This window comes from Calypte anna, chromosome 1, assembly GCF_003957555.1.
Source record: "Calypte anna isolate BGI_N300 chromosome 1, bCalAnn1_v1.p, whole genome shotgun sequence".
NCBI classification, from domain to species: domain Eukaryota; kingdom Metazoa; phylum Chordata; class Aves; order Apodiformes; family Trochilidae; genus Calypte; species Calypte anna.
In genome coordinates, this window is record NC_044244.1 from 97,977,129 (window position 1) to 97,998,053 (window position 20,925).

The 20,925-nt window shown below is 35.7% G+C and overlaps 1 protein-coding gene across 1 annotated transcript in view; it reads left to right on the forward strand.

Moving 5' to 3' along the window:
• ROBO1 (roundabout guidance receptor 1) overlaps nucleotides 1-20,925 on the forward strand; it is a 289,711-nt gene that overhangs the window by 212,211 nt on the left and 56,575 nt on the right. The window contains exons 6-9 of the mRNA XM_030447251.1: nucleotides 444-571; nucleotides 14,967-14,975; nucleotides 17,629-17,753; nucleotides 19,648-19,819. Coding sequence (XP_030303111.1) covers nucleotides 444-571; nucleotides 14,967-14,975; nucleotides 17,629-17,753; nucleotides 19,648-19,819 — 434 coding nt within the window. The remainder of the gene's footprint in view (nucleotides 1-443; nucleotides 572-14,966; nucleotides 14,976-17,628; nucleotides 17,754-19,647; nucleotides 19,820-20,925) is intronic.

Genomic DNA, 20,925 nt, shown 5'->3' on the forward strand with positions numbered 1-20,925 from the left:
AAATTTTCTTTCACATATGTAAAAAGTCCTTCATGCAGATAGAAAAATTATAGGTATAATAGTAATTATTACATGTAGTTGTTAAAAGTTCTAACAATTATAACATCCTACATTAGAACTTTACAATTGTACTACACCAGTAAAATTCTAATCATGTCAGTAAAACTGACTTACATTGCAAATTAAATGTGTTTTCAATAATTTGTTATATTTTGCTTTAAAACTTTATTTTTACATTATCAATTTAAAAGGCTTTATAGATATTTTTATTTCTAAGGAAAATGTAGGAATAAAAATATTTTAGAGCAAACTCACTATATTTGTATCCCTTACAGGAATTACACAAATTCTGTCATTCCTAATAATTGTTTTTACTGTTTTTACTAAATTTTTAGTAATTTAGTAAATTACTATTTACTAATAATTGTTTTTTGTATTTAAAGATACGAAATCCGTGATGATCATACCCTAAAAATCCGGAAAGTTATGGCAGGAGACATGGGCTCCTATACTTGTGTTGCAGAAAACATGGTTGGAAAAGCTGAAGCATCAGCGACTCTAACAGTTCAAGGTAAGAATATTTCTTTAATCCTACTCTAACCTAGATTAAAGTTGAGTTTTTTACACAGCAGTGTTTTAATGGAGTAGCTGTATGCTGACTAGTTGAGCCTGTGCACAACTAGTAGAGTCTACCTATGCAGGACCTCTGTTATGTTGGAAAAAAAAAAACAAACCAAAACAAAACATACAAATCTATGTTTGAGTTGGTTTCTTAAAAAAACTAAAGCACTTCAGATGTAAGATCTTTTTGTAGGCAGTCTTAGTAGTACTGGGGAGGGGAAGGGAATATGTTTTGAAAATCAGAGTGATCCAAATGAAGCAACTTAAAATCTTTGTATCTAAACCCTAACAGAAAATAGAAAACCAGTGTTACCATTGTACATTATTTTTAGTTGAAAAGAGCTTTACGTTCAAGTATCTGTCAAACATATAGTAGAGAAGAAGTGAATGATATATCTGTTTGTGTATCTTTTAATACACTAACCCAGACCTCTGGAATTCCTGTTGCTTTCTCATTATAAAAGCATATCATAGCACTACTGTTTCTTTGTATGATAAAAATTCAGTGGAACTCAGTGAACTAATATGTATAAAAATCCTTCATTGCCTTTATATACACAATCCAGATGTTCACTGTTCAGATAATCCTTCTCTTCCTTTCCTGGCCAGCAGACAGACAATGATGTCACCCTGATGCTTTTCTCTAAGCACTGATGGTCCTTCTGTCCTTTTCTCTGTTCAATGGGAATCAGTCATTATGGAGTTCTGGGGAAATACAGGCTAAAATAGTATTTTATTTGGTAACAGGCCTCTATTTTGACACATTTACTGTAACAGGAAAGCTCTTGTTCTTAACCTGCTCTCCTTTCTCCATCAGAAACATTGATTGTCCCTAACATCTGTAGCTGTAAGGGAAATAGAAATTCTTCTGCAGAAGCTCTTGTAAAACCAAGAAGGCTGAGATGTTTTGTTTTGCTGGTCACTGTGATATTTATACATCAAAACTGGTACCTTATGTTTGCAAAATAACCAGCTTTCATACTCAGTATTTTATAATAAATGATTAATAAATGAGCAGTAAGCAGTTTCTTCAAAAGAAAAACACTGAATTATTTTTAAAAGACAGTTTGTTCCAAACATCCTTTCTAATATCAACTTTTAACCTTTTAAAATATTAGTATTAGGAAAAATTGCTTTCTGAGTGGTCGAGCAGTTACATTTCAGGAAATAATCTATTGATAGCCCTAATCCTTCATAGTCCTGTTCAAAATAATAAGCAAATGAGTTCTTGTAATCCTGTTTAAATTAATGGTGCTACTTAGGTATAAAATTACACAAGTATGTAGATGTAAGAGATCTAGAGTGAGATATTTTAAATTTTGATACTAAAGTGTTTCTTTAAGGAGCATGATCATAACCTAAGTCTTGATTCAGCAAGATTCTATTATTATTTTTTAAAGTACTTATATTACACAGCATATGTTTACATTGCAACAGCTTGGCTCTGCAGATACTGTTATGGGATAATTTGTTTCCTAGTGTGAATGGATTACCTCCTGAGCCATTTGTCTGTACTAACATCTTTGTAGGAGGGATTGATGTACTGTAATATATTAGGCCAATTTGTGTGTTGTTAACATAGTGAATTATGATCAAAATCCATTTATTAGAGTATCCAGGAGAAGGAAAGGAAGGAAAAGGAAGGAAAAAAAAAAGTCTCCTATAGAAAACATTCATTTTCCATTCAGATTTTTTACATATTTTTCTTTCTTTTTCCTCTTTCTCCTGCTTTTCTCCTCTCCACTCCTCTCCTCATCCCTCTTACTTAAAACACTTCTGTAGTTTTCTAAAGGGTTAGGTTTTTAGCTGTGCTCCATCTAGAAAGGTAGATTCGATTTTCTTGTTTCAGTGCTAAAAGGACATTGATCTGACTGTTAGTGGACACATAGCTCTTTGAGGAGAATTTTATGAGTAGTATTTTTTTCCAGGTAGTTTAAAGAATGGAAATGACAAGTGTCTGCCATGCTTTTATTAATTATTACATCATGTCTTGACTCTAGGGATTAATAAATGTATGCTCTGCCATGACAAATGGGGTGATTTTCATCACATCTTTGTAAGCAGGGGGCTGTGTTAGAGATCATGGCCTCAGAAGTGACACCTGCCACTCTGCAGACCTTTTATTCACCAAGGAACAAATTGGTGGTTTTCCTTGGTTTTCGGTTTGACTGGGGTTTGCTGGGTTGTTCTGGGAGGGGGGTTGATTGGATTTTTCCCCCCTCAGTGGCTTAGCAGCATGCTGTGGTGTTTGGGTGCCCGAATATGTACTCTAGGAAAGAATATGGGAGTTGTAAATGGCAATCCCAGAAGATGCTTCTCCATCCATGTTAGGAAAGGGGCAGTCATCATCTCTTGAGTGTCTGTATAGCGGAACTGCTGCACTGGATGAGACTTGGCACACAACAGAAAGGGCTGTAAGAAGTGCTCCTCAGAACACTACTGAAGCCTTTGGGTTGGTAGTACTGCAAAGAGGACACATCTTCTTCTGTACTTGTCATTTTTCAGACCTCAAGCACTGTGATTGACCTGTGTATGTACTGCACTGTACAGGGTTATCTAGGGTATTAAGAGGTGAAGCATGCAACACCAGGGCTAATTGAGATACCAGGGTGTTGGGGATGTGTTGATGAAACACAGTGAAAAGCTAACCTGGTGTCTCAGCAGAAAGCTGCCCTGGATTGAGAGGTGTTATTACCTCCAGGTCAGCTCTGGCTTTGCTTGATCCAGCAGATGTTGAAGTGCATAGTGCATACCCTGCAGTGCTCACTGTCTAAATAAAACTGCCCAGTGCTGCCTCTGAGCTAAGGGAAAGGACCCTCTAGCTGTAGACTAGGAACTGTCAACTCAGATAGTTCAGCAACACACACTACTGCTAACACTAAAAAATACAAAAGAGGCAAGGGAAATTCAATTCAGTTTTAATGTTCTTCCTGCTCATGTCGCCAGCATCACAGAATCTGATTATTGGAATCACTGTTTTCCTTTATACAGACTCATAACTTTGGGGATCATGATTATTTTCTATGTGAAGTACAGATGCTGTATTTTTATTGCAATTTCAGTCATATTCCTAAACCAAATTCGGAGATCTGCGTTGACACAGAAGTTTGAACCATTCACTAAGTCTTTCACTATTGCAGTTTAAAAGCATTTCCATCTTTGAGACTGTTTTTCAAGTTATCTTATTTTCTCCCTGGAAAATTAAATAGTTTAGAAAATCTATTCCTTCTTTTGTTTGCATTTTCCTAAAATTAAGAGTGTTTCAGCCTACTGTTTTCATTTTGCTGCAATGTGTAGTGCATATGTAAGGCATACAGAGACATTGCTGAACACATGTGGAACCATTTCATTCAGGAAATGATTAATTATTAAATGGATGCCTCAGTCAATACAAACTGCCAGGAATCACCCCAGGGTACAATACATTATATTTTACCTATACAGGACATATAACCAACTAGCTAATATGCTCCAGCAAAGAAACAATGGCCAAAAGTGTATCTCTGGAATTCTCTCTTGCTGTAGCACTAAGCGAGTTGTATATGTAACTTATGCAAGATGCTTTTCATGTTTTTTTTGAGATTTCTATTAAACTATTTGCTCAGTTTTATGCTTGGAAGCAGAACTGTAGAAGTTATAATATCACATACAATTTAATTGAAGCTTACATTCCTAGGACACAAAATTGCCAAAAATGCATGCCTCAGAACTTCATTTCAAAAATACATTTAGTTTTATCATTAATGAAAATAGAAGTAGTGCATCTTCAGAAACCTGCAGTTTCATATTACCCATAAAAATGTTTTTAAATAAATGTAACAACCAGAGGTTTTACATATTTTCCCCTACTTCAGTTTGCTTCGCTCCCATTTGCAGTACTTAATTAGGCTGTTTAATATCTAATTTCATAAGAAGTTCTATAATTTTTAATAGAGTTTTTTATTGTTTTGGTTTTGGTTTTGGTTTTGTTTTGTTTTTTTAACTCTCATACAAGTGGAAATTATGGCTCCAGTGGAAGTCCCAGTAGGCAGTTGGCCAAGAATCATTATAGCAGTGACAGTGCAGTTGCTACTCAGCAGGAGCTGGAAGAGAAACAGGTCCCATAGACAGATTGACTTCAGAACTATACAAGAATGATACCAACATTGAGACACAATTAGCAGCAGATTGGTTTGACTTCTTAACTCTTCCTCCCATGAGCAGTGGATCTGGAGGAACTCACAACAGTTGTTACAGTGCTCTGCCTAATATGCACCTAAACATTTAGCAGTAATAACTGAACTGTGCAATCTACATTTTGCCATTGAAAGACACTAAATACATTCAGTGTTATCAGTTTGGCAAGAAAAAAAGAAGTCGTGGAAAGTACTTTGGCCAATTCCTCTTTTATGGTGGTGATCTTTGATAGCAAGGATTTTTTAAACTTATGTGGTCATTAATTTTATGGTTAAAAGAGCTTGTCTGCAAGTTTGATAGTGAGCAGAACTTTTGATGAATGACTTTGGCTGTGATTTTTCTGTACTAGTCAACTGACAAGGAATTTTAATCTGAAAAGGTGACACATGCTTCAGGTCTGGAATTTCCTCCTCCTACCACCCTACAAAGTAGCTTCAAGGCAAGATATAAAAGATGTCTACTTGATAAGGCTTCTGAGTAGGGCTAGGAATACCACCTGGAACAAGAAGCAGTAGGATTTACTCTTTTATCTGCCAGGTACTATATAAATGTCTTGACTGTGTCAGACTGTTGATGCACATTACATGACGGCTGTAAATGTAATTGCTTCATAGGCATCTGAGCTAGCTACATTAAAATAATAGTGAAAAAGTTCAGATTTTTATGGGATAAAAAAATCTGCTATTGAGTTACATGGTGGTTACGATGTATTGCAGTGAACACCTCACGGTATTGCGGGTGAATTTTAACCACTTGAATTTTAAAACTGAGATTTGGATTTAAATATGAACTTGTTTTCTTGTTTTCTCTTTAAGTCAGTATTTCTCCTTTTGGAAGAACTAATTTTAGGCCATATTCAGTTTACAGTCTCCAGGAAAGAGGAAGGAAGAATAGTGATAGTCCGATGAACTGCAGAGAGATTTGTGTATCAAGGGTAGGCTGTTTGAGGTTTGGCAGGATGATTGAGGGAAACCATCTCTTGTGGTTTGTATATCTTAAAGAGGCAGCCCTTTAGAACTGCTGTAAACTATGACAGCACTTAAGATTTCTATCTAGGATCTGAGGAGTTGCCACCTATTTCTGGTGAAAGATTATAAATCTTAAAAGTTAATCAGAAAGAACTGAGGACATTATCTGAAGAGGAGATTAAGTGCCCTGAAGGTGCTTGTTCAACTGGTGCAGGAGATGAACGCTAAGATTCCTGAAGCATTTCTAAAATACAGGTAAAAGAAGGAATCAGTTAATACTTCAACAAAAGTTTAAAGAAAAGGTGATTTATAGGTGCCTGCTCTGTGGGTTTTAAGTTTTTTTATGGAGTTGAATTTTTTTATGTAGAATCTCACAACAGCAACAGGAATTGCTTACAGGGAAGCAACCCTTAAAAACTTTTGAGAATCCTTCCTGCAATTCAGTACTTTGAAACAATGACTTGAGACAGATGTTTCTGACCAAGTAGAACAGAAGTCCAAAAATTTGGGAGGGCATTACTACAAAAATAAGTTGGCACTAGATGCTCTCTGCTGCTGAAGGGGTTTTGTTTATGGAGAGAACTGAAGAAAGTAGATTTTTGTATCATATTTCACCATTCAATTAAAAAGTTAGTAAAAACAAAAAATTAAAAAAAAAATTGTAGACTGTTTTCTAGTGCCTGCCATTTACTAAATCACATAACTAAGGGAAAGTTAATTGCTTTTGTATCAGGCTTCCCTGTTGCAGACTTTATGAGTGCAGTTCTGAAGATAACACATCCATAATTCTGCCTTTGGAATAGACAAAGTAGAGTTTTCCTGCAAGTTTCTGAGTTTCAGATTTTTGGTTTTATGTATAAAATTAGAGTGCAAGAACTAATAATGTTTACTGGCTGTTCATTAAACTGTGCTTCTGCTAGATGTTCATTCTGAAATAGACTTAGACTTTTAAAAATCATGCTAAGCATCCTTAAAAAAAAAACAAAAAACAAACCACACTTTATTTTTTCTTCTTCTTTATAGCCCGTAAGTAATTTTTGTAAGGACTATACAGTGATTTTAGTGCACTCTCTTGTTTTCAGTAGTTTACATGCATCATTAAAATCAGTCATCTCTGAGTTGGTCTTGACAAAAAAAAATACTGACTTGTAATGGCAGTGCTTTGAAACATTATTTTGATAAGCTCTTTTGAGAATCATTTGTTATTATGAAGCATGTTTTGTTTGAACACTAAAGGATTTCATTGTTGCATGCTAAATAACACTCAAGAACTGGTAATAAAGTATCTTGCAATCTTTATAAGCCAACTAGGTGAACTAGTAGGCTCAGTATCAGAATCTTCTGGTGCAAGAAAAAAAAACACTTTTTCTTCAGGTTAAACTTCAAAATATGAAGTATCCTCACATTGTTTTCTGTTGGAAGTGTCAGAATTCTCCTTGTTTTGCTATGGCCACATACTAATTCCAAAAATCTGGTGTTAATTGCATTTTTTTCCATTGAACTATGGAACAGTATGAGAGGACTGAGAAACAAAGCCATCTGGATGGACATCAAGTTGTTTGTCCTGTTCACATAAATGCCAATGCTCTCTACTCACAGCACTGGTGGGGATTTTGTTTTCTTTGCAACTTTCATTGCCAGAATGAGAACCCACCTAAAACTTGCATCCTTTTCAAATTAAACAGTCACTCACTCTCTTGACACATTCAAGGTAGCACAATGATACCTGGGTCTCAGTATGAAGAAGTCACCTGAGAGTTCTGCTGTGGTCCAGTCTTCCACCAGCAAGGTGTGATGGCCTATATTCTTTACCTCTTCCTTCAGAGTTTTTAGGTGCTGAGATCTTGTCAGATTTTTTTTTCCTCAAGAAGTATAACTAACATAACTAAGATTTACCCTTATAAAGAATTCTTATGTGCTTATCTTTTTTGCTGCCTCTAACTGAAATGTGTAAATGTGTCGTGGCTACATTCTAGACAACATTGTCAAAAAAGTAAGTTCAGGTGTTCATGTCCTGTATGTAGAGTTGTGCTGTCTGGATGTTGGGGGCATGGTGTCCACATAAAAAGATGTACTGATTTCTTAGAAATATCATCTATTTCAGGTGATGGTACTCCTTACTGAGTATTGTGTGTGTAAAATAACATTTTTTAATGATCAATAATTTATTGCACTGTACAGATATATTGTCCTTCCATTTTAGTGCGTGTGTTTAGTTACTGTGATATTCATTGATCATGGGGCTTTGGCCACTTTCCACAAATAACTTTAACTTATTACGAGAATGTTGCTTTGTATTTCAAGTGCTTCTTTCCAAAAGAGAAAACTGTGCTATCATAAACAGCTGGGGAAAAAATCCCACTCCATTTGCTTTTCAGCTCTGCTATCCCTCACTATAAGTCGAAAAGTGCAGTAGGAAGTTCCTAAGAATTCTTCAAATAGCACCCAGCTATCATCCTCTTGTACTTCTGCACAGCTTATTTGAAATTCATCTATCTTTTTTTGCTCTTTTAAAAGGCTTTAGTATAAATATTTGTAACCAGGACTACTTGGATTGCAGTAATGCCTAAAATTACCACGTTTTTTTTCTCCAAAAAGCGAACTCTGGGAAACAAGACTGAACGGTTTACTGCATTACTCTAGTTTTTAAATAGATGGAATTAGACTTGTTCTAAGTGTTCTCTCTAAATTGTATTTGGTTTATAGGGTGATATAAGAGGACTCAGAGCAAAGATGTGGGAAGGGACACTAGGAGAGGAGCTTCTGGAAGACCTTAAATCCCTCTCACTATCTATATCTTTTAACTCCCATATTTTTCTTGTCACCTCATGGCACTGACTGCAGGATTTATAAACATTTTAAACTGCATACTACATGTGTTGACCTGAGAAATGCTACTTTTTAAAACCACACTGTAAACTCTATTTACATATTTTAAAATTGTATCATTGAAATCTTTATTGACTCCTGCAGAAGGAGAGATTATGAACTTTCTTATTTTGCAGCTAGTATCAGTAAAACCAGTTGCAAATCAAAAAGTCTCATTTTTACAAACTGTTTCCCTCACCACATATTTTTGCAGTAGGTTCCTCCCATACTCACATGCATACACACCTACACACTTACCCTTGGATTAGCCCTTTTCATCTTGAATCTAAAAATATTTTAAAGGGAAGACTACTTAGCCTGCTGTGATGCAGACATTAAGATAATATACTTCCACAACTGAGACAGAGCTGAGATAGAGCCAGATTTTCCTGCCCAGCTTCCTCAATTAGAATTGAGCAGGGAAACACCTCTCAGCCTAAATTAAATCTCATAGGGGCCAGAAATCCATTAAGGAGTCAAAATACCATTTGATAGCTATTAAAAACAGGATAGCACCTAAGCAGGAGGTTTAGGGAATACACAAATCTCGTGCAGTTGATCAGCAAGCAGTGGAGTTCAAGCCAAGAAAGAGAACAGAGAAACTTGGTGATATTCAATGTCAATAATTAAATCATCAAAAACATTGCCCATTGCTCCCACCTCAGAGCTGAGAATAGATTCTTTCCTGCTTGCTGCAACAGGGAAAAACCCTGCTGTTGAATCAGCCAAGAAGTAGAGCTAGCAACCCCTTTTCCCCTCAAGAGGAACACAGACTCCAGCCAGACTTTTTCAAAGTTACTGCCCAGCATGTGAGAAGTCTTCTCTATTTCAATCCCTAACAGATGAGACAATGTGGATTAATTGTAAACAAAAAAATAAGTAAATATAAAAAACTCATTGGAAGGATGGTGAGAATACTCAGATTTTTTCCATATTAGCTTTCTGCACGTAAATCTAAATACTGTTACAGTTTTGTAGGTGCCCACTATTTCTAAAGGTGCTTTTATTCTTGGCACACTTTTTCCTCATATTCAGTCAACTGCTTCCTTAATTTCATTTTCTTACTTACAGCACCATTGTAGGAAAAAAAAATCAGTAACTTTTCCAATCAGTTAGATTTCTAACTTGTTGCCTCTGGTTACTTTGAAATTACCAATAGTAATTTTTCCCTTTAAACTAAAGAATTGCTTATCAGACACATCAGCAGCAATCCAAAAGAGAATTTTTTTCAGTCAGAAATGTAATAAACCATAATCACTCCCTTGCTGGGGGTTTGGAATTACAAGTCATCATTTTTGATTTGCAACATCAAAAAATCTCATGTAAGCATTTTGCCTCAACTATATGGCTGTGGCATGCTTGGTGCCAGACTGCTAGACCTTTCCTCAGAAGGCTGTGCTGTACTGTGTAACACTCTGTGCTCTGGGACTACGTACTATGAAAACATTCATGGTGGGTAAGGGTTTCCCTGTCTGGTTTTATGTGAATGGGAATCTTAGCAGAAAATCTGGGAAAATATGAATTAATTATATATGCATCCTAGGCCTCAAGAAATGACAGCTGAATACAGAGACCAGTGAGGATAAAAAGCAATATACTCCAATTGTTTTGTAATATACCTGGTATTTTTTTTCCATATTTTTCACAGGTTGAAGCCAGGAGACAGCTGAATGGCAGAATTTATAATTTTTCAGAGCAGGAGATTTGGGGCTTTGTTCATTTCTCAGGGGAGAGTGACACTTTCCATGAGTAACACTGTAGCAAGATGTGCATATCAAGGATATTGGTGTTTCAGATTGCTTTGATACGAAAAAATAACTCACAAATCACTAGATGGGAAATACAACGTGATATGTTGTCTTCAGCTATCTCCATTAATAATAGTTTTTTTCAAATACTAAGATAAATTTGTGCTATTCATGTTGCAGAAAGGCATTCAGTGGTCCTTGTTGAGATACTTGAAGGTAAAAATTATTTAGATGTCAGAATTTAGCAGGCTTAGCTACAAAACATATTTATGAACAGAAGAGATTGGGTTTGTTTTTTTTTCTGAGTTTTTGTTCGGTATTAGAGGAGGAATTGGAAAACAAAATTGTCCTGATTTTTTTTTTTTCCCAAGTAGTTTGACCATTTTGCTAAACATACCCAGACAGTCGCATTTCCTCTTCATGTCACTCTAGTACCCAGACTTCTGTACCCAATCATTTCACACAGAGATTATAAGTAGATAAGTTTCAGCCATCCTGTAGACCTACAATGCTCCATGACAGATAAAGTAGCTATCTCTATGCTAGGTCTGTTGCTAGCTCTGGAGTTTCTCCTCTCACACAGTCAAGTCTCTGCCTGGCCAAATAACAACAGAAATGCTTGTGCTCCTGAGCTGTGCTCTCTCTTCCAGCACATAGACTCCAATCTCATCTCTGTCCTACAAGTTTGTTTCTACCAGGCACATTCAACCTCTAATGTTTTTCACTTGAACTGGGATTAATGTACCACAAAATGAATTGAAAGCAATCTAAATTTCATTGTGACTGACATTTTCTGTATTATTCATATAGCAAGGGATTTATGCAGAAGCTAAAGATTGTATATTAGCTTGACTCTTTTATGTAATACTGGCTTGATGATTAGGATTCTGGTGTAAAATTATACTTTCTTCCTTCCTTTATAATATCCTCTATATGCTATCAGGGTGTCAAGTAGTCCTTGAAGATGCAGAGATTTCTTTTATGTAAATAATCAGAAATCAAACATGTTGAGCTTAAATCATAAGTATACAGCTTATGTCAGTGGAGTAACAATGTATGTAATGAGGACCTGGAAGATATTATAAATAATAATACTTAGAACAATAATTAATGAGTATTTATTACACAGAACAAAATACTTCTCAGCAATTAAGTACTGCCTTGAATCTCAGAATTTCAAGAGCACTTTATTAGTATAAATGAATTAAAATTTCTAAAATTTTATTCTTATTGAGATACATCATTACTACCATGACTTTCAAGAATAGGGTACTTGAAATTTATAGTTTATCTAATTCTAGACTAAGAAATAAACGCAACCCTAATATAATATTTAGTTCTAAACATGGGGAAACCAATGAGTTACAGAAAAACACCAGATCAACATTTGCATTCACCTTTGTGAGAAGAATTGCAAAATGTGTCATTTGGAGAAATAGTCATTACATGGGGTATGTCCAAGTGTTGTCCTGAAGGACTGAGAAGTGAGTGCTTGCTCAGCTTGGAGAAGTGACTTTGTAGGGGACATGACATGACAGCAGCTCCCAGTCTCTACAGGGAGGCTGTCAGTAAGACAGAGCCGGCTTTGTCACAGTGGTGCATGGTGGAAGGACAACAGATAATTGATATATGTTGAAACAGGGAGTCCGAGGTTGGATATAAGGAAAAATTTCTTCACTGGGTGGACAGTCAAGCAGTGGAGCAGACTCCACAGAGAGGCTGTCTATGGAAGTTTTCAAGACTTGACTGAACTGAGCCCTGTAAAACCAAGTCTTACCCAGTGGCTGACCCTGCTTGAGCAAGATGTTGGATTAGAAACCTCGTGAGTTTGCTCCTGACCTGATTATCCCATGACCCTCCAGTACTACATCTGTCAAATACAATAGTTGCTCCATTGACATCTGGCAACTATTCTAGTCTGTAGTTTAAGTTCTAAAACTGCAAATTCCTACTCCTGCAAGTGGATTTAGTGATACCAATAGTCCCAGTGAGGTTCATCGGATTGCTGGCAAGAATAAGGCATTAAAAGATCACGTCACTAGTCTGGAAACCACATTTCTTTTGTTTCTTGTTCAGTGAGTGGACATGTCTTCCCTGAAAAACCTCGCATGTCAAGGAAATTGTATGGAAGGCAAAAATATTATTCCTTTGATACTTGTGGTTTTACATGCTAACTTCCTGTCTTTACAAACAGGTTATTCCCCATAATTGTCATCTGAAAAGCCATGATTAATATAGGGGAAATTAGTTTACTTTATAATTGAAAGTGCTGTCAAATAAAATGTGCCATGATAAAGGAAAAACTATTTACTTCTCAGTTTTAGTAACCTTAGATATCAATAGGATATAAATCATACTAAGAAAGTGGTCTTTGTTGTAGTTGTGCTATTACTGTTGTTCTTTTCAACCACATGATGTCCCTCTGACAGAACTGTTTAAATACTTCTGTGAAATTTCACCCCTTTGCCCTTGCCACACATTTGCGGCCAATGTGATGCCCTGTTTCTACAGGGATTTATTTTCATATATCAAGATTCATGTACGCCCCTCTGTTTGCACAGGTGGGTAAAAAAATATATTTGCTTTACAGGGTTATTTTTGACCTACAATAATAAAACCATCTGGTATAAAGAAAAGTGGAAATTCAGCACTTAGAAGTTAATTTAATTAGTAGAAATGTAATTCAGCAATGAAGACAGATCTCTATCTGTTAGAAAATTTCAAGTGTGCTTTCACTAGAGGGCTTAGGAATCTTTCCATTGCTTCCAAGAAGGCTGAACTTTTCTTTCCACTGCTCATGTAATGTAAAATTATTAATTAGTCTTACTTTCTAAGTGCAAGAATTGCATTCCATTAAGTCTCTTATCGAGATATTTCATGTAGAAAGATCTTGATGAGTTGTGTTCTATGGAGAAGCATTTCTAATTCCAGAGCAGGTCAGTCTCAGTTGCAAGCTTAGTAGAGAGATTTTCAAGTTAAAATGGAATGGTTACTGGGTAATATACTTCTACACAATCAAGAGCTGAAGGTAGGAGCTGAATCTTGGGAACAAGCATACTTCTCTCAGGAATTCTCTTGTATCATTTCTTGGCCATTCCACTTCCAAATCATAGATTTGTAGATAATCTGAGCAGAACAATAATGCACAGTAATTCTCTCTTTGAGAAATAACAAACCTACACATTTTAAGTAGGCTAATGTAAATCCAGAATACTTCCTTAAAATTTAAACTCAAATCTTTGAAAACCGGTAATCTCAGTTTCCTCTATTCAGGATTATTTTGTAAAAAAAAATAATGTAATAACATAAACCACAGATTCTCTGTATGATCTAGTTTAGGCATATTCAATTGCTGCTCCTTTGCTTCAACATTATTCTAATTCCGTATCTTATATCTGATTCTCTTTCTGCTTCATTTTCATAATACACCTGGAGTCCTCTGTATTTATTTGAATAGTAAAACAGTATTCCTCATACCTAATGAATGTTGGCAGACTGGATATTACTAGTTTCCTCCATGTATTTTATCAGGGATGGTGTAGTTCAGGTGCTTACATGCTGGATATGAGAGTGTACCCAGTTGAACAAGAGTGGCTTTATTCTCAATGTAAAGCAGTAAGACCAAAGTTTTGAAGGGTTTAGTATCTGTAACATGCATTAAAAAAATTATATGGGGTTTTTTTTTTCACTTTTACTGTAATTATCTCAAACTAACAACCTTATTGATTGACTACTTTTACATTTTTGTTTACACTCTGTTCTTTCACGTAGTGATATGTAGCTGGAATGCTTTCTAATACGCCTTTCTTTTATGAGCAAAGTTAACCTGGCAGGTTCTGTGCCGTATCAAAATTTATCATAATTTTGAACTATGGTTGAATATTCTAATGAGATAGAGGTTTGTGGCAGGGGGGAAAAAGCGTTAAGTATCTTTTCAAATTAATTTTAATTGTGATTTCATTTGCATTTGCAGCTTAATAGTGAGCATTATGACCTTGATACAATGATCTTATGCTAAAGAGATTGGTGTGTGGGGTAAATGCCTCAGCATACTATTAATTTTTTAATAAATTCCCTTGTAATAGCTATTGCCCTCAGAAAAATATTTTCCATTTGTAGATGTTTGGATGCTTTAGAAAGGGTATAAATGTCACTGTTCCATTTCAGCAGTCTTGCAGATTGATTATTACTGGAGATTTCAAGTTAATTTTACCATGGAAAGCTCTTGATGCAGAGAAATAATGATAATAAGAAAAAAATTTACTCAGGGCTACACAGCAGTTATTGGAAAGGCTTGGAATAAAATTTAGGTTGTCTGACCATTTTTTGTCTGTTACTCACTTTCCGCTACAGCCTGCTTTCCACATTTGATAGAGATGTCTGCTTAAAGATAAAACAAAAAATATGAGGTTCAACTTTTTAAACCTGTTTTTCATATATCAGAATATATGTGTGCTTTCTAAGATCCTTACCAAGGGTCCTTTTTATTTATTTTCTTTTAATTTTGCTTTATTCTTTGCTTTGTTTCATGTCTATTCAATTTTATTTATTCCATGTTTTCTTTTTGTTTTGTTTTTGTTTTTAGTTGTGTCTGGTAAGTTGAAATTTTATTGACCATCTTCTAGTCATCGTATCACTGTGACGGGAACTTCTCCTCCCCTTCCCATCCATCCCCTTCCATGTCCTTCAACCAGTCAGATCCCATCTTTTACTTGTTACTGACAAGACACATCGCCCAGAATAAATTCTGCATGAAGTATGGGTAACTTAATGGCAAGGAGAAAGGTAATGGGTTGCTAACTTTGTGTCTGTTTTTCGTGATGTAATGAGTCAAATCCTAATATATTATTTCTTCACTGACTGCATTAGTTGAACTTCAAAGTGTTATAAAAAAAAGTATTTTTATTTTAAAGGTCTCAAGAATAGAAGTTGTTTTTTTTCCCTAAGTGGATTATTATTTCAAGATCTTTTACAGTGTATTCATCACATGCCACCCAGATGTGTCCCAAGGTGTGAAAGCAAATAGAAATTAAAGAAAGAACAGTGAAAATGCTTCCAGTGCAGCAAACAGTTAATTCAGAATAATAGCTAGAGAAACTTAGACCCTTTTCCTTTTTATAAAATCTACCATGTTTAGCTGAAAGACTGAATTTCCCCTCAGTTTTGTGTTCAGTAGACCATGAATAGTCATCTTGAGGTATTAGAATCACAAGCATTCAGCTATTTCTCTTGTGGTCAGAACCATTTTAAGCTCTTTGTAGCTGTACCCATTCTCAAATTCAATGAAATCTGAAACCTTATCAATCCTATTCACTAGCACAGGATTTAGAAACCCTTAGTTTTGTTTTCTGTGGCATTGTGTCACAGAGAAGTTCAGAACCAGGCAAGCCCTAAATTTAACTATATGTAAATTTATTCTTGTTATTAGAATCCAACAGCATAACAAAGGTGCTTCACTCTCATCTCCATTTCCCCATCATACCTTACAACCCTGTGGCAAACCCCCAACAGTTTCACCTTCCTTTCTAAATTAAACATGCTGTCATGTCAGAGTCTTCCCACATCTTCTTCCGAGGTACTGACTGAACATTTCAGAGCTAAATGTTTTGAAGTCAACTAATTACTGTAGGTTAGTCTCACCTTCACTTTGGGAGTTTCTTATCTAAGTAAATTCTAGGCAAAGTAGCATTTGCATCCAAATGTGAATTACCATATGTTGTGCTGCTTTCAAAATTCTTCCCAACACAGGAGAGTCATAGGATGGGTATATTCTAATAACAACTCCAATACTAATATGGAGCAGAGACACAAGGAGTGAGGAACAGATGACTGAAAGTATTGGCCCACATGACCAATGAAAGCAATTTTTTTTAGAAAGAACTTTTAGTGTTATTTAATGCCTTCCAGATAAGTCCCCAATTACTTGGGTTTTTTTACAAAACGTATTGATAGAGATCTTTAAATTGTGTGATTCACAGTCTTTTTAAAGGCAAATCTTTCAAAATATAGAAAAATCTGAAAGAAAAGATAAAGAAAAGAAAAACTAACAACAAACCAAACAAACCCCAAAAAAACTCTAAAATCATTTGAGTTCTTAAAGTCAGATTCAAAGCATCCCCTTTATTCTAAACCCAAAGAAGAGAGACAGAATAATTGGGATTGGACAGATGATCAGTAGGAATTGGCACTGAATAAGTAAATTGCTTTTATTTCATGCATATTTTGTAAGAAGTGAGAGTTAGCCTATAAAACAAGTTAGATTATTTTTTTCGGTACTGGCCCCATCAAGATATCTAATGCTATCATTTATGCCCTTTTTTTTTTTTCTTTTTAATGTGGATGACATGATATTTTGACATTCTGTTTACTACTGGATGAAGGGTTTGTTGAACTCTGTGTAAATCAAACCATTTGGACAATGCTGGCAGTATTTATAATGTTAGGCTGAGCAGATGTTTCAAATTTGCCTTCATTTGCATATATATTTTGTTTGAGCATACCCTTGCCTATGTAAATGAGGGAGACATTTAGCTCTGCTGTTCCCTACAAATTCATTCTTCTTCAGTAACTGGACTGAAGATACTAAATGATTATAATTTGTTCAATAGTATTTCTGGGGCTTTTGACTTGAAGGTTTGTTTTTTTTTTTGAGACTCCAACTGCCTCAAAAGGCTCTTATATAAGATTATTAAGGGCCTTATCTCTCCTCAGCTTTACTAAATCAAAGATGCTGACTTTTGTGTATGTAGGTTTGAATTCTACTCAATAGTGTTTATTGCAGCCCTTCATAAACTGTGACCTGTAGGCCAATTGTCCCATTCTGACTCCATTCTAAGGAGCTGAACTTGATAATATTTATGGGTCTCTTGCAACCTTAGATATTCTATGATTTTATGACTTGTAGCCGTACTTCTCCTTTAAGAAAACATTGTCACAAATTTGTTCATATTGGTGATTGTTGCTCTGCAAGTTGTCACATTAAGTCAGCAGGACTTACTTTCTTATATAAGTGCTCACTATTAAAAGTAAGTGATTCACAGTCAGAATTTTTAATTGGGAGGTCCAGCAACAAAAAAGATGATCTGAGTGATGCCGAAGTGGTGGCTGTTAGAGACTGATGTGTCCTTGATCTGCCGTTCCTTATTAAAGAAACTTTGAAGTCAGTATGCAAATTATGGCTTTCACTTGGGGCTAACTTTGGGCTTCTGATAGCAGAGTGATTTATTTTTGTTATTTTCCTCTTTCAGAGCCTCCACAGTTTGTTGTAAAGCCTCGAGATCAGGTAGCTGCACTGGGGAGAACAGTGACTTTCCAGTGTGAAGCAACTGGAAACCCTCAACCAGCCATCTTTTGGCGGAGAGAGGGAAGTCAGGTAAGTGCACTTTCTGTCCTTAGTTCTTGGCAGTTTCTTGAAGAGATGTTGTCACGTGGAAGAAAAATACTTTCATTATCAAGATGTGAAAGTAGGTCTAGAGATTGGAGATGCTTGGTATTTCTCCTCTGTTTCTAAGACACCTACATATTTGTTGATGTCAGCCTTCCTAGAAAGAATATCAGTGTTTTGGTCAAATTCCCATTTTCACAATGTATGCAAAACTGAATCTATGAAACATTCCATGTTTCACTACTGTGAAAATCTTTCTCACCTAACAGGCAGAAACTTGAAAGAGATAAAAACATGAATAATGCTGAAATTTGAACTCCCAACAGCTCTCCCAAATTTTCAGAAAGTTGGGCTCTGGGTTACAGCTGCTAGTTTGCCACGGGTTTTTGTGCATCTGGCAAACTAAACCATTTGCTCTACTGATCCGCATCATGGCATGGATAAGATCCTAGTTTGCTACTAATGAGATCTGCTTTCCCACTCAGTCAGTTGTCTGACAGGTCGTATCTGATTAGGTCACTTCTTCTTCCAGTTCCCTTATTTGAATGGGGAGGAAAAATATTTTCAGCTTCTTTGTAAATGATCTTGAAAGCCAATGGGTGAAACACTATACAGCACAGCAGGAGAATCACAGTTTGCTTTCAGAGGCATTTTTTGGAGAAGGGATGTGTGACACAAAGTATTCTTTATTGGAGGGAAACAAGGAATATGGGAGTCTGGTTTTCCTGAGAGTGAAGGAATGAATGATACAAAAGCATATGACAGAGTTCTTTGTGTTACGAAACAATAGGGCAGAGAAATTGAGAATGCTTATAGATTGTCTCCTTTAGTTACTCCACTTGCACCATTTCTGTCTAAATACCTAAGTGCAACTATACTAGTAATCAAATGCAGATTATAATCTTCAGTGGTATAAATATACCAGTATGTTATATTTTTATTTTTGTATGACTTGGATTATTTTATAAAATTATTTCTTTGACAAGTATTGTCTAGTACATGATTCTTTTGGCTCCTTTTTGCCTCTGCTAAGTGGTGACCACTTATGATGGACAAGGCAACTGTAGAAAGAGGTCACTGAAGAGGTTTTGCTAATACTGAAATAGGAGGTGTTGTGTCCCATTCGTTTGGATGCTTTTTGGAAAATGTAGGTAGGCAAGTTACAGAGAGAAAATATTACCTCTGTGACTATAAAGTACTCTTATGCACAAATTGTTCAGCCAGAGGTAGAAATTTAGAACTAGTGTTTGATGTAGTAGACTTGTATTATTGTGGTTGCAATTCTGCCTTTTGTTGGTAAAATACTATATGCTTCCTACCAAAACTATAAAATAGAAATTGGCATAAGATTTAATTCCATATTATAAGTCTCATTATAGAACACAAATGCTATGATTAGAGATCTAAGCATCATCTCTTCTTTCAAAACAACTGCTCCATTCTTAGGGAGTTGAAAGTTAAAATACATATAAGTAAACCAACATTTACATGAAATAAATAGAATGCTCTGGAGTAAGTTCCAAAAAAGGGTGTTAGAGCAAACTGCTTAGGTTTGCCATAGTTGCTTACGCCATTATGGTATCTGTACATATCAAATCTTTACTAGTGCCTGTTAAACTTTGTGTAAAGCCCAACATTGATCATAGAGGGTGTTAGAGCAATTCTGAAAGACTTACAAGGTTATATGTGCATATCTACACGTATTTCTTTGCCAAAAAATCCTGTAAAAGCTATTCACATTGTGGCATACATATGCTTCAGATATGAAGAACAGAGTGTTTTATGTCTAATGGGATATATTTAGATACAGGAAACTTTAAATTATTAATCTTCAAATTTACTTAACCATTTTTTCCCACTTTCTTTCCTGTACATCTTGTAGAATCTGCTTTTCTCCTACCAGCCCCCTCAGTCATCCAGCCGATTTTCAGTTTCCCAGACAGGAGACCTTACCATCACGAATGTCCAGAGATCTGATGTTGGCTACTACATCTGCCAGACTTTAAATGTTGCAGGAAGTATCATAACAAAAGCCTACTTGGAAGTTACTGATGGTAATGATAGCCTTATGTCACAGTTTCCAAGTTTTGGATTTTTTTTTATTTGAAGAAAACAGTGGTATGATTTGACACTACTTTGGTATCTGCTTGGCATAGACATGGATTGCATTTGTCTTTGAACATAAAAATCCTCTTTTGGTAACATCCATCAAGGGTTTTGGATATTTTGGATATTGTGTGACACAGTATTTCCATTTTCTACTTGCTAATTATACCTCAGTTTAGGGCATTTTGTCAGATCTGTTAATTTATCTGGCTCTTAGAGCTTTCTCCATTTGATATAGCCTATTTTCAGATTGTTTGCTGCCTAGCCTTTCATCCCTGTTACTGTGTGTCAGTTTGCTTAGCATCTTCTTTTACCTATTTTTTTCTTGTTGTTTTTCTAATATTGCTGTATGGCAAGAGAGAAGACCTCAATCTGTATGGAAGTCAGTAGAATAACATAAAAAGAAACAAAATACATTCCTTTTAAGGAGCAGTTGGAACAAAATTCAAGATGAAAAAGCTACAGAGATGACTTACAGGACTGTAAGCAGTAGTAGATACTGGGGTGATTCCAGCTTGCCAGTTATCAGATATACTGGATATTTTTAATAGCAAAGATACCCAGGGAAGGTAATAGTTCTAGTACATATGGAAAAAGAAGTGCAGTCTGTGGAGAAACTTTTGAGGGCTGGGAAGCTGTTGTCAGAGGAGGGTTTCCCTGAGCAAAGCCTTTGCCCTATAGGAACTGGAAATAAAACAGTGCTAGAAACATAACATGAATCTGGAGAATGAAATTGTTTATTTATATCTACTGAACTGAGATTGTTTAGAGGAGGCCTGCCTACCTCCTTTTTTTCTCTGTCTTTGAATGCTTAAAGAATGAATTCTGTGACAGAGGCCTGCTGCGGTGTAAAAGATAAGGAAGGTGAAGTCTGTATCTTGACAAAGAATTTGGGAAGTCCTTTCTCATTCCATTATCACTTCATTAAGACACTGGAATTAGAGAATGCCTAGCAGATAACACTATGTAATATGTCATGCTTCTTTACTTTCCAAAGATACTGTGTTGTCTGTGATTTTAAAATACTTCAGTTGTGCATCATTATAAGGCACCC